General features: G+C 48.9%; 1 protein-coding gene and 1 pseudogene across 1 annotated transcript in view; one reads left to right on the top strand and one right to left on the bottom strand.

The window, feature by feature from the left end:
* STAB2 (stabilin 2) overlaps positions 1–25,336 on the bottom strand; it is a 145,330-nt gene that overhangs the window by 6,765 nt on the left and 113,229 nt on the right. Inside the window, exons 52-65 of the mRNA XM_032416682.1 lie at positions 24,443–24,532; positions 22,076–22,222; positions 20,695–20,751; positions 19,389–19,515; positions 17,721–17,870; positions 15,908–16,012; positions 14,389–14,496; positions 12,237–12,430; positions 10,796–10,937; positions 6,770–6,903; positions 4,396–4,561; positions 4,145–4,251; positions 1,773–1,892; positions 862–1,002 (exon numbers count right to left, since the gene is read on the bottom strand). Of these exons, the coding sequence (XP_032272573.1) occupies positions 862–1,002; positions 1,773–1,892; positions 4,145–4,251; positions 4,396–4,561; positions 6,770–6,903; positions 10,796–10,937; positions 12,237–12,430; positions 14,389–14,496; positions 15,908–16,012; positions 17,721–17,870; positions 19,389–19,515; positions 20,695–20,751; positions 22,076–22,222; positions 24,443–24,532 (1,788 nt within the window). The remainder of the gene's footprint in view (positions 1–861; positions 1,003–1,772; positions 1,893–4,144; positions 4,252–4,395; positions 4,562–6,769; positions 6,904–10,795; positions 10,938–12,236; positions 12,431–14,388; positions 14,497–15,907; positions 16,013–17,720; positions 17,871–19,388; positions 19,516–20,694; positions 20,752–22,075; positions 22,223–24,442; positions 24,533–25,336) is intronic.
* On the top strand, positions 22,513–22,595 carry LOC116640141 (annotated as a pseudogene).

Below are 25,336 nucleotides of genomic sequence, written 5' to 3'. Positions count from 1 at the left end.
TCCACCTGCCGAATTATTTATGATCTGCATTTCAGCAAATCTCTAGCTGATTCAAATGCATGTTAAAATTTGAGAAACACTAGTCTAACCCACTAGTTTTCAATAAAAGAAATCATTGATCAGGTAAATATTAAAAAATAATCCTCATTTGGCACTTGCTACCGAGCACGCACTGTTCTCACGTGCCACAAGCATGGAGTCACTGAGCCCTCACAAGTGCCTATGATTCTGAAACCGTGGCTGTCATGGTCGTCACTGCCACCACCACCATCACCGTCATCACCATCACTAACATGACTCTCACGATCGTGTCACCATGCCTGTCCTCACCAAGAGCATCACCACCACCACCACCGTGAAACAGAGGCGGAGAGTCAGAAAGCTTTAAAAATGGTTTCATGTAGGGGCGCCTGGGTGGCTCAGTCGTTAAGTGTCTGCCTTCGGCTCAGGTCATGATCCCAGGGTCCTGGGATCGAGCCCCGCATCGGGCTCCCTGCTCCGTGGGAAGCCTGCTTCTCCCTCTCCCACTCCCCCTGCTTGTGCTCCCTCTCTCGCTGTGTCTCTCTCTGTCAAATAAATAAAATCTTTAAAAATAAAAATAAAAATGGTTTCATGTAAAGTTCCTCAGTCATCATTACCAGTTTCCAGGGCTGGGGGTCACCAGTGGTTTCCTCCCCAAGGGGTAGGTGCTGCCTAACGGCATGGGGTCCCACCGTGCACAGCTAACACAGTCCCGGACTGCAGGTTTAGTGTTTACTTTCACATTATAACAGTTGCCATCTATTAAGCCCCTACTGCACGCTGCGAGCTTTGCATGTATTCTCTCCAGTTCTGCCAGTGAATCCAGAAGATTTTTCATACCGGTTGTTGCTGGTTCTGGCTGGAGGTGATGAGGAGCTGACTTCCCAGCTTAGTCTGCAGGACGGTACCGTTGACAAGGTCATTGTAAAAAAAGATGCTGACATTGGCGAGGTGGTGCTCAATGTCCCGCCCAGACAGCGTCTGAGAGGAAAGGAGAAACATAAGAATGGTCTATAGAAGCCAGGCAATTTTACTTTTAATAATAAGGATGACAAAGAAAAAAAAATCACTTCTCCTGGCCTTGGTTTTCTGCCTGCACGTGGAGAGGAGGAACGCCAAGCTTCCCTCAGGCTTTTGCTTGTCTGGGCTCTGCCAGGGGTGCGCCTCTAGCTAGCCTGGGGCACTGAGATCGTGCTCAGGAAGGCTGGGTCTCCAGTGTGGAGCCGTGGGCAGGGGTCCCGCTCCTCTCAGCCCTCGGGGGGACGGGGCTGGGGCTGCCAGAGCCGGCGGTCAGCCGCCTGTGTGGAACTGCCATCCCCTCCGCGTGCCCGGAGGTAAAGAAGGCTCGTGTGGGGGACTGCCTGCCTCCGGGGCTCTGCTTCCGCACCCCTCCTGCATTCGTGCGCTTTGCCATGTAACTCTGAGCGCTTCCCACTCTGACTTTGGGCTCAGCCGCATGACCTGTTGGACCAGTGGCCTCTTAGCGGATGTGACCAAATGGGGGTTCGTTCCTAATTACCACCTGCTGCCAGCACCAGAAGAACACGCCTGGGCTGGTCCTCTGGAGGACGGGAGGCCTCCGTCGGCGGACGGCCAGGCCATCACAGACCCGTGAGCAGGCTTGGCCAGGACCACAGCGGTGTGAGCTGAGCACCTGTGTAGCCACTGAGTTTTGGGGTGACTTGTGGTGACAGATAACAGATCCTGGCGAAGCACTAGTCTGAAGCACAGACGGCAGGCCCCCGCCTCACCTCGTTCTCCCCCAGCCCGCTGTTGTGTGGCACAAAGAGGGTACTGCGGATCGACAGGTCCGTCAGGTGGGTCAGAAATGCCCGGCCTCTGGCTGAGCTGTTGGAATAGGCCAACACTTCCTGGGGAGAGGAAACAGTGATCAGCTCTGGTGTGCAAGGGCTGGGGTGGCGGTGGGTCGGGGGGGACGAGAGGGGATGGTCAGGGAGGGCGGTCGCGGGGCACCACCCATCGGGGAATGTTCCTGATGTTGGCCCCACCCCCGGCTGCTGTTTCTTCTGGCCGCCTCTTGGCAGAATTTTAGGAGCACTTTTTCTTTCCTCTACGAACCCTACCACATCACAGCCACATCACAGAATCAAGACCATTCTTAACATGGCCACCCGGGCAGTCCTTTGAAATCTAAGTCAAATTTTGAGTCTCCTCTTGTTGAAACCTCGCAGTGGCCTGCACTTCACTCACAGGAAAACCAAAGGCCTTACGAGGAATGGCCCATGAGGCCCAAACCACCTGGATCCTGTTGCCCCGCTGCCCCTGGGCGCAGCTGGCCCCTCCGTCCCTCACTCGGCTCCAGCCGCACTGGCTTCTTTGCCATTCTTCAAACTTGTGTGGCCACTCTTGCCTTTCATCCTTCTGCCTGGACTGTTCTTGCCCCACATCTGCATGGCTAACTCCCTCGCCTCAGGTGTCCTCTTCTCACCAAGGCCGTCCCTTATCACCCTGCAATGGGAACCCTGTGGTGGTACCCCTCCCCCACTCTACTCCACCCTTCCCCTCCTTTCCCCCCACAGTATATATAATCACCTCCTAGCATTCACTACTATGTACTTATTTATTCTGTTTATTAGTTTGTATGTCTATTTTGCTCACTGATACATCTCAAGCACGTAGTAGGTGCTCAATAAATACTTGCTGAAACAGTTTAAGAAACGTCACTACCGGGCGCCTGGGTGGCTCAGTTGGTTAAGCAACTGCCTTCGGCTCAGGTCATGATCCTGGAGTCCCAGGATCGAGTCCCGCATCGGGCTCCCTGCTCGGCAGGGAGTCTGCTTCTCCCTCTGACCCTCCCCCCTCTCATGCTCTCTCTCTCTCATTCTCTCTCTCAAATAAATAAATAAAATCTTAAAAAAAAAGAAACGTCACTACCCATGGCTCAGATGGTTAAGAAACGTCACTACCCATGGCTCAGATGGTTAAGAAACGTCACTACCCAGTTCGACTTTGTCGCTGTGTCGACAGGTCCACTGAAGCCCAGAGAAGTTAATTAATCTGCTGAGGGGCACACAGCCAGTGGGTCTTGTTCCGACAGTTTTTTTCTGAATGCTGTCACAAGCCAAGCTCCCGCACGGCAGAAACACCGGTTTGAGTGATTGTCTTTAGTGTGTTTATAGTAACCCTGAATTTTAGAACAGTTAGAGGGATACTTCGGTCTGTGGATAAAGTCTCACCATTTTGGAGCCCTTGGTTTAACTTCTGCCCTGATCCTGTAAGCCCTACACTTATGCCTAGTTCCCTCTCCGTGGCTGTGCCCTTGACCTTGGTAAGCCTCAGTTTCTTTATCTACAAAGTGGGGATAATAGCAGAAGTGACCTCATAAGTTTGCATGAGAATTTATTCCTAGTAACAAGTGTTTATTGAGCGCCTACTATATGCCAGCCACAAGGCAGAGAAAATCCTTTTTTTAGGGAGCTTACATTCTGTGGGCTGAGTTATAAGTGCTCTGAAGGGGTTCACGCACGCACAGTGCAAAGTAAATGCTCAAGAAATGTTATTCTTGATCTAGTTGTTATTATTAGCTCAGTTCTTTGATCTGTCGGCACCAGATCCTTCTCCAACTGGAGCTTTCTCTTCACGAGGCATAACTTATAGAGTATTAAATTGACTGTTAAGGGCGGTACTAAGTGCAGGTTGACTCCACGTTGATAACTGTCCGGTCACCAGGCCGGCCCAGCTAACTGTGCCCCGCCTGGTCTGCGAAGACCAAAGAGCGTCTCGTTCCTGCAGATCAGACCCTCGAGCTGCTCTAGATGCAAAAAGAGAGGCTCCTACTAGCTAGCCCCAGTGTGGCCATTTCCGCGTGTGGCCACAGGTCTAAGTGCTTTCGTTATCACAATCATGCTAGGAGGCTGGGGCTGTCATCCTCTCCATTTTACTGGGGAAACTGAGGCCCAGAGAGGGAAGTAACTTGTCAAAGGTGGTTCCACAAGTGGCAAACCCAAGCTTCAAATTCAGGCAGTGTGGTCCCCTGCCCATGCCCTTAACCGTGACTGTGCGCAGGGGGCTTCTTTCAAGGACCCGCCTCTGGAATCACAGCCTTGAGGCAAGCGCTCCTTCCCTGAGGCAGAACCAAGCAGACAGGGTACAGGGTACGTACTGTGAGGAAGTTCGTCAGCGAGGGGAAGGACGTCAGGACCTGCAACAGATTCCCGCTGCACGAGAAGCCGTCTCCCACGTAGCCCACCTTGCAGGTGCAGTTCACATCTGGAAGGCAGGGGCACACAGGGTCCCACTCTAGTGAGGGAGGGGCCCGGGCTGCTCCAGCTCTCCCTTGGAGGTTGGCTGGCCAGGCTGAGGATGCTCAGCAGCTGCGTGGCCTGGAATCTGAAGTGTAGCTGGGGTAGTTACCTTTCATCCGATAGCAGAAGACATCCCACATTTCACTCTTGTTGTTTCTTTGTCCATAGTCTATTATTCCAACAACGCCGGAGCCACAGTTCTGGGAGGCATAGGCTGTGGGGTAGGCCACTCGCCCACTCTCCAGCCAGCCTGCTGAACAGAGGTGGTACTTGGCCTGTAGGGACACAGACAGGGCCGTGGATCGACTCCAATTTCATAGTTGGTGTGGGCTCCTTTAGTTCATGTCTGATTCTCCCATCAGACTGTAAACTCCATGGAGTCAGGGTTATGGCTCATTTTGCCAACTGTACCCCTGTGCCTGGAACATTGTAGCTGTTCATTAAATTTTTCTGGATTGATTCATTGAACAGATGAAAGTGGTACCCTTTTTATCTTTTGGTGCCCAAGTCCTTCACACTCATTTCTGTGTGTTCTCGAATTAAATTTACTCTTAGCCATCTACTCCTGGGTGCAAATTCTTCTGCCTATGCATTGATAGAACTCGAATTGATCTTCACCACCATGATAATCACCATCATCACCATCACCATCATCACCATCATTATCACCATGATCATCACCATCATCACCATCATCATCACCATGATCATCACCATCATCACCATCACCATCATCACCATCATTATCATCATCATCACCATCATCATCACTATCATCACCATTACTGTCATCACCATCACTGTCATCACCATCACCATCATCACTATCATCATCACCATCACCATCATTATCACCATGATCATCACTGTCATCACCATCACCATCATCATCACTATCACCATCACCATGATCATCAGCATGATCATCACCATCATCACCATCATCACCATGATTATCACCATGATCACTACCATCATCACTATCACCATGATCATCACCATCATCACTATAATCACCATCATCACCATCATCACCATGATTATCACCATGATCATCACCATCATCATCCTCATCACCATCATCACCATCATCATCAGTATCATCAGCATCATCACCATCATCACCATGATCATCACCATCATCACCATCACCATGATCATCACCATGATCATCACCATCATCACCATCACCATGATCACCACCATGATCATCACCATCATCATCCTCATCACCATCATCACCATCACCATGATCATCACCATCATCATCAGTATCATCACCATCACTGTCACCACCATCATCACCATCATTATCATCATTGTAATACTTATTGAGGCCTTACTCTGGGCCAGATTCTATTGTAAAGGGCTTTCCCTGTGTCAGCACTTTTAACCCTCACACCAACCCTATAAGATAGAAACTTAAAAAAAAAAGTCCCTATCATATAATCGGCAAAGCTGAGGCAAAGAGGAGTTAGTAACTTGCTCAAAGTCAGACAGCCAGCAAGTAGTTAAGCTGAGATTCAAGCCCGAGCAGTCCATTCCAGAGCTCTTAATGTTAGAAACTGAATGTACCCATCACTGTGCCCTATTACCTTTAGTCCTATACAAACATGCCAAGTAGGACAGAGGTTTCCATGGCCTGATCAAGGCTACAAAATCGGCAAGCAGGAGAAGCAAAAATTCAGACCCTCCAATATGCTGGGGCCTGGCATCAGAGGTTTTGTTCCTTGATAAAGAAATGCCAGGTCTGAAGGAAGGCAGAGACTGGATGGTGAGGGAGGCTGGAGGAGCGGCCCTAGAATCATACTGTATAGGCAGTCACCTCCTCTGCACCTGCTGAGCAATTGCTAGCTGGTAACTCCAAGGTGCTGGCCTTTCCAAATAAGCAGGGCTTCTGGTTTTTGGGGCCAAGAGAGTAGCCTTCGCTAGAGCTCCATCTCCAACCTGGTTGCAGCCAAGAGCTGGGGCAATCCCCATTCATGACCTTCACAGCCCCTCCAGACATTTCAAAGAAACTGGGCTGTTTTGTGGGTTCAGGGAGATCCTAAGCCTATGGTGATGGAACTCCTTCTGATTTTCAGCTGTGAGGCATGCACTCCCAGTCTGTGCTTCTGCCTTGGCTGTTGAATGTCATGGAGTAAGGGCTACCTTTGAATACTGGATCTGCCACCTCTTGTCTGGGTGACACTGGGCACATTACTTAACCTTTCAGAGCCTCAGTTGCCCCGTCTGTAAAATGGGAATAGTGATGCCTACTTCCAGGGACGTGTAAGGAAGGACAGGGTTGTCAACAAAGCACCGGCACGGTGCCCGATACACAGGACATGTCTGATGGATGCGACGAATTGCTATCATTGCTCCAGGAGCACCCTCCTTCCCCTCCAAGAAGGCAACGGCCCAGGTCTCCCTCGTGTTAAGAAGAGGCTGCTCCTCGTCCCCTGCAGACCCTGCCTGCGTGGTGCTGACTAACTGGGGACCACCTTCTGGGCGTAGGAGAGCTGGTTGTAGGTTGCCATGCTTGCCGCCTCGTTGGCGCAGGCCTCTCTGGCTTTGTCAAAGGTCAGCTTGTACTGGCCCAGTGGGGAGCGGAGATGGAACACTCCGACGGTGGTATCTAGAAGGGAAAAGAGAGCAATCGTCCAGGTCAGCCCGGCGGGTTGGCAGGGCTCCTGGCAAAGGATTGGCAAAGCAGAAGACAAGCTGTATTCCAGGGTGCAAACCATTTCCCTTCAAGGTATGTTGAAGCACATCATTTAAAATATTCACTTCTTTTCTCATTATAAGAACAGCACATTTCATTGTAGAAATTTGGGCAACCCATCCAAGTAAGAAAAGAAATAAACAAAAATCACCTATAATCGTACTCCCTGGAAATAATCATTACTCCAGGGCTAACATTTTGGCGTACTTCCCCTAAAGAATTTTTACTTTCTTTTTTGGTAACTTTTTATTATGATATAATTTCATACTCTTCTAGTCTTTTTACCTCTTCCTTTAAATGTCATACACATTACAAATGTGGCAACATCTTGCATATAGAGTTTTTAGAAATCTTCTTTTAAACTTAACATTGAATCATGATTATTCCCCCATATTATAAATTTTCTCCAGCAACAGGATTTCCCCCTCATTACTTATAATTGAATAATTTTTGTGAACTTTACAGCCATGAAAAAATACTTTAAAGAGAGTTTTCGCCAAGGACTATATGTTTTCTGATCTCCACTATGCCCTTAAAAAAGTTTTCTAGCCATTTCTCCCCTAAGATACTGAAAGATTTATCATTTTTTCCTGGCTGAAATCTTTTTTAGCCAGATAATTGAAAGCAGAGACCGGAGACAGTTCAAGAACTGAGTTACATTTTTACATTGTCAAGTTCATTACCAAATGCCACTAAAAGGTCACTTTCTACACCAAAAAAGAGCTAAGCTCAAGATCTTTGACCATAGTCCATATTCCACAGGTTGTAGGATCCTGTCAGCCCTATCTAAAATGCAAACACTTACCAGCATAACAGTTTGGGGAAGGATGGATAGATGTTTTTCTTTGTCTTCTTGCTAAGGCAACATGATTCTTAATCATGCATTTGAGTGGATGTGTAACAGTACATTTGATCATCCTTGACTGTTAGATATGTGTTATTTATAATCTTTTATGATACAAAGTAATGCTGAGATGTTATGTTTATCTTTACTCCCTTCTTAGATTGTGTGTCTATTGGATAGGTTCCTTGAAATGGAGCTACCAAGTCTCGGCGTGAATTATTTTATGGCTCTCAGCACACATGGTTAAACTGGTTGCCATAAAGGCTGCACCAGTTTGCCTTCCTCTGAACTGTAAGAGTAGGCATGTCCTCCTGAGTGTGGGTTGGCTCTGTATCCGTGCCCACAGGGAAAGCTGGGGTCTTATCCCAATGCCATACTGTCTTGCTAAGGGTAACCACTCAGCTTCAACAGAAGGTGGGTTCAGTTATGATGCTCAGTCACTTAGTAAAACTCCCAACACTTTCTTAGCATTCATGAGACAGCAGAAGAGAAAAGCCCCCCGGAAAAGAAGAGCCGAATAGATTTCCCCCTGTGAGTCAGCTGTGGGAACGGGCAGGACTGGCTGATGGACCGTGCCCTAAAGAAAAAAGCCAAGCACTTTCTTGACTTCACACTCTTTGAGGTAAATGACTCACAGATCAACGTCCCTGGTCCCAGCTGCTCATTTCAGCCCCCATCCTAAATAGCAACTGCCTATAGAATCCCTCTGCTTGGTAGCCTCACCTTGAACATAGAATGTCCCCAACCAAGCTTTCAAATGTTGCGCCATATTCCCTCCCATCTGCTTTAACCCAACCACCACGGGGTTTGCTCTCTTGAGACAGAAAGAGAGCACCACCCTCTCTGCCCATAGGGGTGCCCTGGGCTCACCCTTCTTCCTAGTTGAGACCCTGTTACCTTGAGGTCTTTGGCTTGACATCTTTTGAGTCTCCACCATAGTCCCAGGCCTCTATTAGGCTTCTCTAATGATTCCCTCTCTCATCTTACCCAGAGATCTTTCCCATCTCCGACTATTCTTCAGAATATTTTTTTTACAGTGGTAAATATACATAACATATAATTTACTTTTTTGACCATCTTAAGGGTACAATTCAGTGGTGTTAAGTAGATTTACAAGTTATGCAACCATCACCACTATCCATTTCTAGAATGTTTCCATCATTCCAAACAGAAATGTGGTCACCATCAAATCGTGACTCTCCATCCCCCTTCCCACAGCCCCTGGTAATCTCTATTCTACTTTCTGTCTCTATGAATTTGCCTGTTACAGATCCCTTGCATGTGTCCACAATATTTGTCTTGTGGTGTCTGGTTTATTTCATACGGCATAATGTTTTCAAGTTTCATTCATGCTACAGCACATGCCAGAGTTTCCTTCCTTTTCCAGGACCAGATAATATCCCACCACAGGGATAGGCTACAGTGTATTTATCCATTCATTTGTTGATGGACACTAGGGTTGTTTCCACCTTTTGGTGGAACATGGGTGTACACGTATCTGTTCGAGTCCCTGCTTTCAGTTTTTTTCTATTCTTGCTCTCTCTCATTTCAGTTGAACCATCAGCACGAGATAAACTGCTGTCTTCTGTTTTGTGACTTGCCTTTCCTTGTCTTCTCAGTTTAAAAAATTTCTTCAGCTACACTGGGAATCCCCTTGCAAGGAGAAAATGTCATATATCTTGTGTATTTTCCTTGCTTATGCTTCTTCTATCTCATCCCCAAAAGGGATTTGAGGTGTCTTAGGATTTTGTTCATGTTATGGACTGCATGTTTGTGTCCCCCCAGATTCATAGGTTGAAATGTTAACTCCGAATGTGTTGGTATTAGGAGGTGGGTCCATTGGGAGGTAATTAGGTCATGAGGGGAAAGCCCTCTTGCATGGGGTTAGTGTGTGTGTGTGTGTGTGTGTGTGTGTATTTTTAAAGTAATCTCTACACCCAACATGGGGCTCAAACTCACAACCCCAAGATCAAGAGTCGCATGCTCTACTGACTGAGCCAGCCACACGTCCCAGATTAGTGCCCTTATAAAAGGGACCCCAGAGAGCTTCCTAGCCCCTTCTGCATGTGAGGACACAAGAAGACAGCAGTCTGAACCTGGAAGAGGGCCCTCCCTAGAAGCTGACCATGCTGGCACCCTGATCTTGGACTTCCAGACTCCAGAATGGCGAGAAACACATTTCTGTTGTTTTTAAGCCACCCAGTCGATGGTAGCAATCCAAGACAGCACGTAACAGGTGTTAACTCAATAGTTATTATTGAGATACGTAAAAACTGCCTCACTAGAATTACCATGTCTCTAAAACAACCCCATACCAGTCAGAGACATGCAATAAACCCTGATCGGCCATAGCACGTAATGCCCCAAGTCGCTCTCCGAACCCCTGCAGTCCCTCCCTGCCCTGGCTCAGAATGACGTCCCTGGGTCCTTCGTGGATTTCCTCCATGAGGTTTCAAGATGCCCTATCACCTGCATCTCTGCACGTCCCGTTTGGCTTTCTACTTTGTTGTGTGTTGTGATTCCTAGTTTGATGACCCCTGTGGGTTTATTACAAGCCATTCAGATCAGCCTTGGAGGAGAATGCCCTACCTGCCGATCAAGTTGTATTATCAAAACAACTGCTGAGAAGTTGCATCTACACATGGCAGGTGCTTCCTCTTTCTTATTTAAGCCCTAAACTATGCTCCTTAGATTCAGTTCCAATCGATGGTTGCTAAGCAACTTGGGGAAAGCATGTATCAGGAAAATTCACGACGGATGACCTTTGCGCTCCCTCCTGGTTCTAAGACTCCGGGTCCAGATGCGAGTGATTCCAGTCCTCTGCCACCGAAGCCCGCTCCCCCCTGGGCACTGGGTCCTGGGCAACGCGCGGGCTGTTTGGCCCGGTTTTTAATTCCGTTCCCGTTCGCTCTTGCACGAGTCCCTTCCCCAAGGCTGAAGGCAGCCCCCAGCCACACTGACCTTGGAAGTGGAGGTCGGCGCAGTTGGCATCGGCGTGGCACTGCCCGTTGTCCTGCAAACAGCGGTCGATGGGCCGCTGCTCCGGCTCACAGTCCATCCCGTCTCCCACGTAATGACTTTTACATTCACACTTGTGCTTGCCCTGTGGGGAGAGCCGAAAAGATGAGAAGCCCCTTTTCTAGGACCCCAGGACCCCTATGTGCTCTGCGGGCCCCCATCCAGTACGGGAGATGCTCAGAAGCACCAGGAAAATGCCTCGCCTGTAAATAGTGGCAATTAAGTCACGGCCACATCTCATGTTTGTACAGGCTCATGACGAAATGTCATCTCAGCTCAAATGTCGTTTCCTCGGAGACAGAGTCCTGACCCATTAAATAAAGCAATTCTCCCCGTCCCTTCTATCACACTGGCCTAATTTATGTTCTTCCTGACTCTTGGGGCTTTCTGGAAGTATCTCCTGCACCTGTTCCTGCACAGAGCATTGCCCCTCTCCCCACACGTTTCAATGCTACATCCCTGGGCCCGACAACAGTACATAGTAGGTGCCTGATGACCCCTTGCCGAATCAATGAATGATCTCACTTAATCCCCACAACAATTCTATGAGGGCTGTATTATTATTAGGCTCACCTGGCAAACGAGGAAACGGAGGCTTGCAGAAATCAAGTAGCTGGCCCCAGGCTACAGAGTGTAAGTGCGGGAGCCAAGACTCAGAGACTGACTCTAAGTTCACACTTAAAAGACTGTAACGGACATTATCTTCCACCATCTTCTCTTCCCAACAGATGAACTGGGCACCAGGGCACTGATCCTATTCTAAAAAGACTTGAGTGGGTGCCCAAACCTGCACTTTCCCCCCACTCCTTGCTGGCATTTTTCGTTTTAATAAACTTTTTACTTTGGATAATTCTAGATTTAGAGAAGAGTTGCCAAGATAGCAGAGAGAGTTGCCATATACGCTTCTCCAGGTTCCCCTACGTTACCTAATCATAGTATCTTCGTCAAAACTAAGAAATGGGGGTGCCTGGGTGGCTCAGTCGATCAAGCATCTGCCTTAGGCTCAGGTCATGATCCCAGCGTCCTGGGATCCAGCCCCGCATTGGGCTCCCTGCTCAGCGGAAAGTCTGCTTCTCCCTCCCCTCTCCCTCTCCCCCTGCTCTTGTGCTCTCTCTCTCTAATAAAAAAACAAAACAGAACTAAGAAATGAATGGTGGCACATTACTATCAACTGAATAATAGACTTTATGTGGATTTCACCAGTTTTCCCGCTCATGTCCCTTTTCTGCTTAGGATGCCACTTGGCATTTAGTCTGGGACTTAACAAGACGTAGAGTCCGGTGGGAAGGAAGCTGAGGAGGAGGCCGAACAGTAAGCAGAGTGAAGCGAGGCTGAGCAAGGCACAGAACTGCTCCCAAGTTTCCCAGGGGGAGGAGAGACTCACCGGGCCGGTCATCTTGCAGGTGGCATGTTCATGACACCCACTGTTGAGGCCATCGGCGCAGGGGTCTATCTCTGTGCAGCTGTGGCCGTCCCCCTTGTAGCCCTTCAGGCAGCTGCAGGACACCTTTGTGCCCTTCTGGGAACACCTGGCCACCTTCGCACAGCCCCCGTTGTTCTGTTTGCAGAAATCCACAACTGCAGGAGCAGAGGGGAGAGGGCTCATTGAACCACTGTCTGTAGAATGTGGGCTTCAGACGGGGCATGGGTCACCCTGGGATGAGTGGCATTGGGAAGAAAATGGGCCCCAGCATGTTGGGGTCTTCTCTCCCCATTCCCTGTAGCCCCTGGGCTAGCCTTTGCGAACACTAGAATCCTGCGGCTGATAGCCTCCGAGACCAGGCCTGATGACCCCTGTGCACCTCTGACCCCCTTTGTCACATACCTCTAGGCTCCACTTCGGTAGTTTTTGGAGTGAGTTTGGGTTTTTAATGTTAAGACAGTTGTGTGTGTGTTTGCGTGCGTGTGTGTGTGCGTGCATATGTGTGTGTGTGTGTGGAGTTATGGTACTCTTGAGCACTTCATGAGATGGGCATCGTTGCCCCCATTCTACAGATGAACAAACTGAAACCCAGAGAGTTTAACTGACCTGACAAAGGCAAAATGGTGATTATGTGGTGGGCCTGGGATTTAAACTTGGTTTGGCTTGGTTTGACCCCCAAAACCCATGCTTTCCCCACTGTGTTGTGCTACTCGATAGGACCTTTGTTTTCACAATCTCCCAAATTTCAACCCAATACTAGATTAGCTCTAGCCTCAGGAGCAGGGAAGCCATCTGATGTCTCTTGCCTGGCTTTCGCCTGGAGTCATGGCAGCTGCTTGAGATTTTGAGAGAATAAACATGAGGACAAAAGGCCTCATCCTAAGGAGAGCAGAGTGGAGAGAGAGAACCTGGGTCTTTGCTGCGGTTGTTGATCAGTGACCTAGTTCTGGACTGCTTTGTAGCAGATTACAAAACAGCAGGTATAGTGAGATCTCATTTCTGTAAAGAAACTATGTATCTTTATTTGCATATTTATTCATGAAAAAGTTAGCAAGTACATGTGGCATAGACTGGTAGGTTTCTCCCAATATCTATTGTCTCCTTTTTCTTTTTTCTTTTTTTTAAAGATTTTATTTATTTATTTCACAGAGAGAGAGGGAACACAAGCAGGGCGAGTGGGAGAGGGAGAAGCAGGCCTCCCGCAGAGCAGGGAGCGCGATGCAGGGCTCGATCCCAGGACCCTCAGATCATGACCCGAGCCGAAGGCAGTCGTTTAACCGACTGAGCCACCCAGGCGCCCTATTGTCTCCTTCTTCTATAGTAAGAGATTTTTAGTTGGCTCATGGTTGCCTAAATGAAGACTACATTTCCCAGACTCCTTTGCAACTAGGTATGACAGATGATGGGGCTCCAGCCGATGGCATGGGAACAGACAAAATTTTTAACGACTTCTAGGTGCATCCTTAAAGGGAAGGAAGTTTGCCTCCTTCCTCACCTTCCTGATCCTGCTGCCTGGGATGTGCTGATGCTACTGACCGTCTCAGGCCAGGCAAGTGAATGGTGGCAGAGCAACAAGATAGAAGGAGTCTGGGCTCCCAGATGTCCTTTCAGAGCTATGTTAGCTTTGGATGCCTCCATTCAAACTACTATATGAGATAAAAATACACATCTAAACATTTGCCTTGTTTATGCCACTGTCCCTTTGGGTCTCTGCACGGGTGAACCTATGTCTTAACTACTAACTACAGACATGACAGTGGTCAGAGTGATTTTCACCAACTGATGAGAGTAACTGTTGTTTTTTTTTTAGTACTATAATGTATCTTCTGAATTTTTTTTTGAAGTAAGGCTGGATTACCTGGAGAGTTACAAAAACACTATACAATAAAGTGCATCACTTTGAGCGTGCAAAGTGATTTCAGAGCAATGACCTGGGAGGTGGGTGGGTCAGGCATGGGCAAACCCACTAAGGAGACAGAATCACAGAGAGGGTAGGTATTGCGAAAATGGCCCAGGCAGGAGTGGAAGGGTCAGGATGAAGTCCAGGCATTCTGACCAAGTCCCGTTCTGCTCCTGCCCCGCTCTATTTCACACGCGTCCCAACGGCACCTACCTGTGCACGTGAATCCGTCCCCTTCATAACTCAGGTTACACTCACACGTGTTGTTTTCCTTACACGTGGCGTGAACAGAACAAGGAGGTGTGCACACGGGGGGCAAGGCTGCAAACAAAGAGGTTACCATTCTTGCTGTACCTGTGGTGTGAGGACGCGGGATGCACCAAGACTCGCTGTCTGGCCTGTCCCCGTGTTTCTGAAGTGCCCCTTCTGCGGGAGGATAGGGTGATTTGCTAAGGTTCCTCCCAGCCTGGAGATTCTGAGATTCCAGAATTACTCCATAATATTAACACATTAACTCTACAATATTAGTCAGATTAAATGGTAATATGTCACCTTTATCGCAACCAGTTAAAACTTTATACCTCAACAAGGATACATTTGGCAGATTAGCTCTTTGGCCCTATGGGTATGGGGTCCCCAGAAGGAGATGGTTGAATTGGAGGAGAAATTCCATGGCCTTCTGAGGGCACCGCTCAGCTTGGGAAAAGTCTGGAGCTCTGGTGAGTGAATGGGGCGGACCAGTCAACAAGCAACATGGAGCCACGGGGTGGTCAGGGAGGAGGGGAGGTGCAGGGATTCTGGGATCTCAGGTTGCTTAAGCCCAGAGGGAGAACTTAGTCATGCCCTCCTGCCCCTAGTGGTTCACAGTGGGTAATTCAACCTTCACATCTTGGACATTCCACCAGAACTCAGGGTTCAGGGTGTATGGGACGCCTCAGAAAACTGGCTGCTCAGGAAGGATCTAGATCGTGTGACGAGGATCATGATTGACAATGATAATGGCAGCTCTTGTCAGCGCCTCTTCCCCTGCAAAGGGTGGAACAGGCACTTCTTTTTTATTTACTTATTTATTTATTTGACAGAGAGAGACACAGCGAGAGAGGGAACACAAGCCGGGGGAGTGGGAGAGGGAGAAGCAGGCCTACCGTTGAGCAGGGAGCCCGATGTGGGGCTTGATCCCAGGACCCTGGGATCATGACCTGAGCTGAAGGCAGACGCTTAATGACTGAGCCCCGCAGACACCCCCAGGCACTTCCTTTTGTGGATGAATGCATGGAGGCCCAGACCCGGTGGGTTACCCAGGACCATTCATCTAGTAACTAGCAGAACCAGGGGTCAGATCCCAGACTCCACAGAAGTCTGCATTTTCTGTGAAACCTACTCGGCCTCTGCGTTGGCACACGTCTGGGCCCGGGACCACGATCCTGAGGGACCACTCCTGCCCAGCCCTGTATTGTCTGCCTGAGCTGGGTCCTTCTGTGATTGCACAGGACCGCATGCTCGTTTCGTGGGTTTGAGTTAAATCTTTTCAGCCAGTTTTCCCTCAAGTCCCCAAACCTCCTGAAGCCTGGGGCCACGTATCCAGATCGTCTTTTCCGTGTGGGAAAGGAAACGCCTGCTTTGTTGTTTTTTTCCAGGGGTCACGCAGAGCCCCCCCCCCCCCCAGCTGGGTGCTCCGGGAGGCCCTGCCGCAGTGCGGGGCTGCAGGGAGCTGCCCGCTCCCGGCACAGACCTGTCTGAGTGTCGCAGAAGCGGCCCGTCCATCCCGTTTCACAGAAGCACTGCCCGGAGCCCGTGGTGCTGTCATCACACTGTCCGTGGGCTGAGCAGCCGCAGACTGTAAAGCAAATTGGAGGGTGATGGGCAATCAGTGAGCAGGGATGGAAATCCAATCAGCCAGCTCACTGACCACCTGTTGGCTGTGTTGTCAGTGTGGGAGGACCATGCTTACGTCATTGTTTTCATTCATTCATTCAGAATAACATAGTCAGTGGCTAGCATGGGCTGGACACAACTAGGCAATGAGCTTACCGTGAACCACATAAACCATAAGGTTCCTGCTCTCACAGGGCTTACAGTCTAGGAGGAACTGGCTTTTGAACATGTAGTTATAAACTTGGTGAGTGTTATAAACACAGAAGTAGAGGGCATCGTAGGGTATGTAACAGAATAGGAAGAGGACAGAACCTTATCTGGGGTCTCCTAACAGAGAAATCTATTTAACAGTGAAATCTTCAAGGTATGCACCAATTCTTTCTCTTCTTGCCACCCTGAGCACTATGCCCCTGGCCCAAGGCAGCCCCGGCTCTCACCTCTGTTGTTGCATTCAGTTCCCCAGAGGGGACCCTGCTTCTGCTCTTGCTCTCTCACCGTGTGTTCGCCTTGGGGCAGCTGAAGCAATCCTTTCTAATCTGCTCAACTCACTCCGCCATTCACAGTCCTCCACTGGCCGCGCATTACGCTTAGAATAGATGAAGAGCTGTCTCTGGCCAAGAAACTCTTACGTTACCTGGCCCCTGGTGGCCTTCAGACTTCATTTCCTTCCTCCCCTCCTCTTTGCCCACTCTGCTCACCACCACCGATGCACGGCACGCCCACTTCTGCCTCGAGACCCTCGCATGTGCTCGTTTCTCTTCCAGGAGAGCCATTCCTCTGCTCTGCGCCGCCCCGCACAGTAGCCCTTGCTACTACCTGGGGCTATGTAAGCTTAAGCTAATTAAAATTTAAAAAAATCAGTTCCTTGGTCACACATTTTGAGTGCTCAAGAGCCACATGTGGCTAGTGGCTCCCATTCCCGATGGGAGAGTTACAGAACATTTCCAGCATGACTGCAAATTCGTGCGCACAGAGCTGCTGTTGGAGGTCCCCACACCCGCCCCCACCTCTTTGCAGTCTCGCCTCAAAATGCCCAGTGTGAGATGTCTTCTAAAACAGTGCCTGCCTGCCTTCCGCATCCCCTTCACCTGCTTCTTTTTCTTTATACCTTTATAACTACCTTTGTTTCTGAGCGTATATTCCTTGAGAGTTGGGATCTGGCCCCTCCCAACACCACTGTATCCCTACAACTTAAAACGTTTCCTGGCTTTTGAGCAAGTCACTTAGCCCCTTTGTGTCTCAGTTTCCACATCTGGTGAGTAGGGATGATAACAGTACCTCCCACGAAGGGTAGTTGTGAGGATTAAATGATAAAACATACCTGCCTGGCACACAGTAGGTGCTCCGTACACACTAACCGTAAACATGAGCGGTCAATATGAATAAGGACTCTAAACGCATGTTGGTTGAACGACTGAATGAGTGTTGTTCAGCCACCGCCTGTGTGGATGGCTGCAGGGGATGTGCACTGCACTTCTAGAGATGGGGCTCTTTCAGTGGATGGCAACTGGGAGTACGTTCAGGGAGGGAAAAAGCATGTAGAGGCAGGCGGATGAGGTGGGTGGACGGGAGAGAGGAAGAGGGATGCTTCTGGGTCAGGCAGGTGTTGCGGACGAGGACAGCACACGGCTGGACAAGAGGCTAAAGCAGGGGCAGTGGGGGCCACGTACGCTGACAGTCAGGCCCGAATCTCCCTGGCAGGCACAGCTCGCACGCCGTCCCGTTGAAGCCCGTGTTGCATCTACACTCGCCTATACCCGAGTACTGATCGAGGCAGATACCACGGTTATTACAGGGCGCATCCGCTCCTCCAGGGCAGGCTGGAAGAGACGAGACAGCAGTGACTTAACAGTCTCCCAAGACCCAGAGCGGCTCAGCACCTTTGTTATGTGCTGCTGATCGGCCCTCAACTGCGGGGCTCATCTGCATGAGCCCAGAGAGACCGTGGCCCTGGGGACACACCCACATAGTGTCACCAGAGGCTTAGGGCAAGCCAGTGGCCTCTGGAGCACGAACTTAAATGTATCTGATAGGATTCTACCGTGGCAGAGCAATATGCTGAACCATGCGTTGTATTTGGGGGTTAGGAGGCCTGGATTTGAGTAGATCTGGGATGAATTTCTTGAAGCTTCAGTTCTTTTAGCTCTAGATGATGATGATGATGATGATGATGATGATGACCTAGACCACATTGTGACTGAGGATCAAATATGTTACTGTAGGGCGCCTGGGTGGCTCAGTCGGTTAAGCGTTTGCCTTTGGCTCAGGTCATGATCCCAGGGTCCTGGGATTGAGTCCTGCATTGGGCTCCCTGCTCAGCGGGGAGTCTGCTCCTCCTTCTCCCTCTACCCCTCCCCCCTGCTCGTGCTCGCTCTTTCAAATAAATAACATCTTTTAAAACAATGTTACTGTAACTGAGAGCACTTTGAAAACATAAAGCACTGAGCAAATGTAAGGGACGCCACTGACTTTTGTGCACACTTAAGTGATGGAGTGTGGGTACTGGGTAATCATGTGTACTCCCAGCCCAGAATTTTCTCAACTGGACCACAGTGAATGGAGGACCCATGGTGGTTAAAACCATGGCTTCTGGGGACACTCTGTGGAACCTTGGGCTTGCTGCTTAGCCTCCCTCTGCCTCGATTTTCTCATCTGTAAAGTGGGGATAACAATGGAATCTACTTCTTAGAGGTTGTTGCCAGGTTTAAATGTGTTGTTATATATGGGAAGTAGCATGCAATAAATGTGCTTAATTAAAACAATGTGTGGCCAATGGGAAGTGCCATGGCATTTGTTAGGATTGGCCAGAAGTTCTATCTATACACCAAGATTTCAGGATGGGCCTAAATGTCCTTTGGCAAGGAGTCCTTTCCTGGTGAGGCAAGAGAAGGAGGTGATGTCATACATCCCATAATGGGGTGGGGCGCCCAGGAAACAATGGCCCCCAGACCTCATATTAGCATAACATCCTGCCAAGGTAGAATTCTACGCATTTAAACTCATGTGCTCATCAGTATCCTGGACTAGCATCAGAAATGAAATACGGTGTTTCTGGCACCATGGGAAATGTCTGATGCTATCATGCTGAGCAAAAAAGCACAACACAACGACAATCGATGCACAGGAGAGTCTCAGCTCTGTAAAAAACAAAATACGACACAAGGAAAAAGTAGAAGGAAAGCTACGCAACTCTTTAGAATGATTGCGGATCTTTTCTTAGAGGGGTTACCGGGAGCAACGCATTCCGACGCCCCCTCCCCCACCCCTGCTTTACAGCGTCCGTACTTCCGATCGCACAATCCTTTCAGAATCGCGAGGTGGTTAAGAGGCGCCCTCACCCTGACAGTCTCGCCCGAAGTAGCCCTTGCAGCACCTGGGGAGCCGTATCACCATGGTGCACTGCTCCCGGCAGCCTTCCAGGTACCCTTTGAAGGACACGTTGTATCGACACTTCTCCTTCACGCCCTAAAGGAAGAAAGCGCACTAACCCTCCGCCTTCCACCGCCCGGACTTGGGCTCTTTGGCTCTAGTCCGCCCCCAGCGGAGGATCCTGGTACTGCCCAAATTGAGAATGGGACTCCATGGCCCCCGGAGCCTTTTACAAGGAATTCTTTTCTTAGGGGTGTAGATAGGCAGATGGATGGGGGAGGGGGCAGAGCTAGAGTCCACAGAAGGATTTCTCCGCAGTCTTAAGAGGAAGGACTTGGTGACCCTTAGAGCTGTTTGCAAAGGGTGCGGTTTCTTGGGGAGGGAGTGGGGGAGAGAGGGTTTCCATGGGGGAGGGTCTTCTGTGGTAAGGCCCCCAAATCATCAGTAGGGAAGGAATAGTTCCATTTTGTTTGGCAGGCGTGTGTTTTTTTTTTTTTTTTTTTTTTTAATTCAAGGGGTGTTTTTGTTAAGAGGTTTTACTAGTAGAGTAGAGGGAAATTGGCTTTGGGATAAGTAAAAAAGCAGTATTTAATGAGTGCTTACTATGTGCCAGGCTCTGTCCCCACATTTTAAAATGCATTTTACCTAATAGCCACACACAGAATGGTTATTAGCTCCATCTTACGGAGGAAAAACTATATAGATTATGTAATTTGCCGAAGATTACCCACTGGAATTGGATCCCATAGCCGTGGACTCCAAATTTCACTGGCTTAACCATTACTCCTACGTTGCTTTCTGGGCCCTAATTCTAGCTTTGCTCCTTATTAGCTCTGTGGTCTTGGCCTAATTGCTTACCCTCTCTGAGATACATTTTTTTTTCCATAAGTGGAGGAAATAATAGCTTCCTATGAGAGTTATAATGAGGGGTAATGTATAATAAATAAAGGGCCCGTGCACAGCCAGGGACAGGGATAGCAGCCAACAAAATGCAGCTATTATTTGTATAATTATCATTATCTTTGAAGTCCCTTTTAAGTCTACAATCCACGATTTTTCTAGATAGTTCCTAGAAGGTGGGTACTGGGTTGACAGGTTGCCTGGGCTCAATGAGGCTAAGGATGCCTGGTTGTCGAAAGAATGAGGCTAATTGCAGTTATACAACAGACCTGCAAATGCACACCCATGCACACACACTCACACCTACCAGAATACTGGGGTCTGATGATGGAGCAAACATTGCGCTCCAAACATTATCACTGCATTCATAAGTACCTTTGGTTTACTCCACCTCGGGCAGCTGGGGGTATTGGCGCAGCTCCAACAATCTCCCTAGTACGCAAGAAAAGAAATGCTTAAAAATCAAGAATATTGGGCAACCCAAGGATATGCCCCTGGTTAATGCCTTGGAGAGTTGACAAAGAACTTAATCTTGATTAAAATTCTGGCTCTGATCAAGAATGCAAAAGCAAGCACACTGCGACTTTGCCATGGAGGATTCTGAAGGTCTGTCTTGGCCCTCAACTCCTTGATTTTTGTTGTTTGAGGTGAAGGGTTCCCTGCTATACAGAGCCGGACCAGGGCGGGCAGTGTCCTTCAGGCATCTGGTCCAGTGGCAGTGGGAAATGTGCCCACTATAAACCAGCTGGGATACTTCTGGCCAGGCACACTCTTTGACCCTCAGTTTTCTGATCTACAAACTAGAGACAATGATTCTCGCTGCTATTTGGTCTTCAGGGGACTGCTGATGGAAACTATTAACTGCAAAAATGTGTGCAGATATACTTTGGAAGTTAAGAAGGCCACAACTTCTACAGCAGGAAGGACAACGGGTTTTTCATCTCCTACTTTGGCTGCCTGGTATCTCCAGAACTTGGGGTATTTCTTGAACCCCTAGACGTTGCCAGGCACCAAGGCCAACCAGTCCCAGAATTGGCCATGCAAACCACTTCCCCTCTTTGAGACTCAGTTTCCAAATCTACATCACAGAGTTGCTGACAACAACTTCTATTGTTGGATTCCTTTAGGGGTAAGATGAGCATTGAGCCAAATGGCTGGCTCCAAGGTAGTACTCTAACATGATACTGGACAGGTGAATGGGTGTGAAATGACAATGCCTCATACAAGCAGGGCCCAGGGTAGACATTCAATCACTGTTGTTAAGTGAATGAATGAATGAGTAAATCAAAGGCGGTGTGGGTGGCATATAATACTAGGTTGAACCCTATGAAGTTGCCATTTTTGTAATCATACCCTGCCAAATATGGCAATTTTATATGGTCTCATCTGGCAGAATAGCAAAAAATGTTTGTTGAATGAATGGGCAAATGATTGAAGAGATAGGTGGGTTTGAAAAGACATAGCTTGTTGCAGGATAACGGGCACGCAGTTGGTACTCAGCAACTCTTTCCTTAACGGCGAGGGGATGAATGGACAGGTGGGCTGGTGGGTAAACGGGAATGTGCCAGGCCTGGGCAGGGCTAAGTAGATGCTTGTGGGTTCTGAGTCTGAAGAGCACCATCATCTGGCCCTCAGATCTTGTGGGTCCCAGGCTCCCTGAGGACCAGCCCTCAGTGGTTTCATGGCAGAGACCATGCAGGATCGTGAGGGCTGAACCCCAACCATCTCCTATAACGGTACTGTTTTGGGGACTGACCGAAAAATTGTATGTGGCAAAAGTGTCACAGTGACCCCCGAGGGTGGGGTCAATCAGGAGGCAGTCAATGCCGTAGGCCACACCCAGGTCAAACAAGAGTTCTCGCTGCACAATTCTGCATGTTTGGTCGTTCAGGAAGAGCTCGCCCTGCGAGGGGGGAGAGGAGAGAGAGAGAGAGAAAGAAAACAGTCAACAATCCTTCTCAGACTTCTCTTCTTCCTAAGGCCATCTAAGGCGGCCAGCACCTGCAAGACTCAGAAAGAAGTGTATATATATAAATGTATATATATAAATTCTTATAGATATAAGATATATACAGCCAACAGCCAGCATGTATTATGTGCCGAGTGAGGCTGTGTACCTGTGCACGTTCCTTTCATCCTCACAGCACCCTCGAGGACAGCAACTATTACTAGGGTCCCTGTTTAGAGATGAGAAGCTTTGCGCAGTGGCAGTATCGTAGCCAATGAGGTTTATCTGAGGCGCGATTATTGCTAATTGAAAACTTTTCCTGTTTAGAGATGAGAAAACGGAGACAGGAGAGGTTCCATACCTTGCCCCAGGCCCGGCAGTCAGGGAGGGGTGGTGTGGGCACGCCTACCCAGGCCGGCAGCCTCTGAGCCCGCACTGGGGCCCCTCTGTCACGCGGCCTCCAGCAGAGTAGGAACAGGGGCAGCGGGGGTGACAGGCTGGGTCACGTGGCCACTTCCTGTGCAGTAGTGTGGTTTTTTGTTTTTTTTTGTTTTTTTGTTTTGTTTTGTTTTTGTTTTTGTTTTTTTAAAAGATTTTATTTATTTATTTGACAGAGACAGACATAGCAAGAGAGGGAACACAAGCAGGGGGAGTAGGAGAGGGAGAAGCAGGGTTCCCCACGGTGCAGGGAGCCCGATCCCAGGACCCTGGGATCACGACCTGAGCCGAAGGCAGATGCCCAACGACTGAGCCACCCAGGCGCCCCTGTTTTGTTTTTTTTACTTCATGCTAGCTTCTAGCCAAGTGTGGCCACGACCTTTTTTTTCAGGATATACAAGTGATGGGCTGTAACTCTATAATGATGACTTCTTTTCACATGTACTAGGCATTGTCTAAATCGTGCTTTAGAGACATTAGAACTTTCTTCCTTAGGGTTCACCCAGCTAGTAAATTGTTGAATACATCTCTACCCACCCCCGGAGGAAGCAAAATGCATTTACAAAGTTCTGGGGTTGGGGGGAAGATAAATCTCAGCATCTATTGTTGGGATGGACACAGTGTGATTAGTGGCAAGAGCACTGGAAAACTGGTTAAATCCTCCACCTCCACTTATGTGCTGTGTGACCGTGAGCGAGTTACTGAACTTCTCTGAGGTTTAATTGCTTTCACCAGGTGAATAGGATTAAGGATTCCATTGCATAGGGTGGTTATAAAGCTCAAACTAAATAATACATTGCCAAGTGCTCTGAAAGCTATATTAGCACCCGAATGAGCAGTGGACATTCTTACTATACTTCTTTGATAGGTGTCCAGTTTGATCTATGGAAATAGTACAGCTAATCTCAAGAGGGTAAGTATGTTGGAATAACCTTCTGGAAGTTGGACTGTAAAGATGCTAACATTTCTCATATTCAGTTTATAAATTCAATGCAACTCCACTGCAAAGAGCAAAGGGATTCTGGGTGGTCATAAGCTATAAACAGAATGTTGTCTGGCTCTTCTAAGAAGGCTCCTTGAAGGTCGCAGAGCAAACAGAAGGCCCTCCCCCAGTGAGCCATCATACTAGCTCTGGCTTGGCTGCCTCCAGATTTCTTCTTAAAAGACACACGCCCTTATATATTTAAGCCACTGTCATTGTGGGTTGTCTGTGATACGCAGGATACAGGATGTGGCTACGTTATCCCATCAGACCCATTCCTTATATGGTATTTCAGGGAGGCATTATGGTTCAGGAACTAGCCCGGGAAGGCGAAAATTGTGAACTTTCTCTCTGTTGGCTGATCTGGGTAGATACAGCCCAGAGCTGGCTCTGACTGCCAACAAGGGGCCCGAGGTGAGGCTGTAGGGGGGCTGGGATGGAAGGCAAAGGAATGGCAGTGTGCTTTCCTGCTTCAGCGGAGTGTCTCACACTGCAAAATAAATGCTCAAAAAAAAAAAAAAAAAAAAAAAATCAACCCAGAGCTGCTCCCCACAAGTGTAAAGGGTCGGGGGCTCCCTAACACCCGCTACCAGGGCTTGTGCTGGGCCAGGATTTATCAGGTTCTTTGTATCTAAATACCCACTCTGAGCGTAATACCCCCAAAGGCAGCCAGAGAAAAGAGCTAGCTGTCAACCGAGGGAAAAATGAATATTCCCTTGAGGGGGTGGTGGCTGGGGACTGTTGTGAATACTCACGATATCACTGCCAGCTCCGCACGTCACACCCAGCTCTGAGCCTTGCAGGGTCTTCCAGGCAGTGGCCCTGGGGAGATCCACCGCTAAAATCTGTAGGAGAGATGGTGCCACGTTAATACGCCACATCTGGGCCACAGAGGCGCCCAAAGGAGCTTTGCCAGCGAACCAAATCCAGACACAAGTTTTTCCAGCTTTAAAATGACGGCAGACATAATCAAAAGGAAGACTCATCATGGGCTCTCGAGGAAGCCGGAAATTCTTTCTGTAGGGAAAGTCTCCTCCAGCTGGGCTAGTTTCAGTCACCCCTCTGTGCCTCCTCTATGTTGGGGAGTCCACGGCAGATGCCGCGTAGGTGCATGAAGCCAGTGACAGGATCAGTGGGTCAGGGACATGGCACAGGGCGTGGTTACGGGTTGAACTGTGACCCCCAAAAAGTTTTATTGACATCCTGACCCCCATTACCCCCGAATGTGACTTTACTTGGAAATAAGGTCATTGCAGATGTAATTAGTTAAGATGAGGTTACACTGGAGTCGGGTGGGCCCTTGGTCCAATATGACTGGTGTCCTTATAAGAAGAAAAGAGAAGAAGAGAACGACATGTGGAAACACAGAAATACACAGGGAGAGGACAGCCATGTGACAAGAGAGGCAGGGACTGGAGGGATGCATCGACAAGCCAAGGAACACCAAGGATTTCCAGCAACCACCAGAAGCTAGGAGAGAAACATGGGACGCATTCTCCGTCTGAGCCTCCAGAAGGAACAACCTTGTCAGCACCTTGATTTCAGACTTCCCAGCCTCCACACCTCTGAGGGCATACATTTCTGTTGTTTCAAGCCACCCAGTTTGTGGTTATTTATTATGCAGCCCTAAGACACTAACACAGGTCCTG

Source organism: Phoca vitulina, unplaced genomic scaffold (genome assembly GCF_004348235.1).
Source record: "Phoca vitulina isolate PV1807 unplaced genomic scaffold, GSC_HSeal_1.0 scaffold19, whole genome shotgun sequence".
In the NCBI taxonomy this organism is placed as follows: Eukaryota; Metazoa; Chordata; class Mammalia; order Carnivora; family Phocidae; genus Phoca; species Phoca vitulina.
This window is presented reverse-complemented; position numbering and strand designations above follow the sequence as displayed.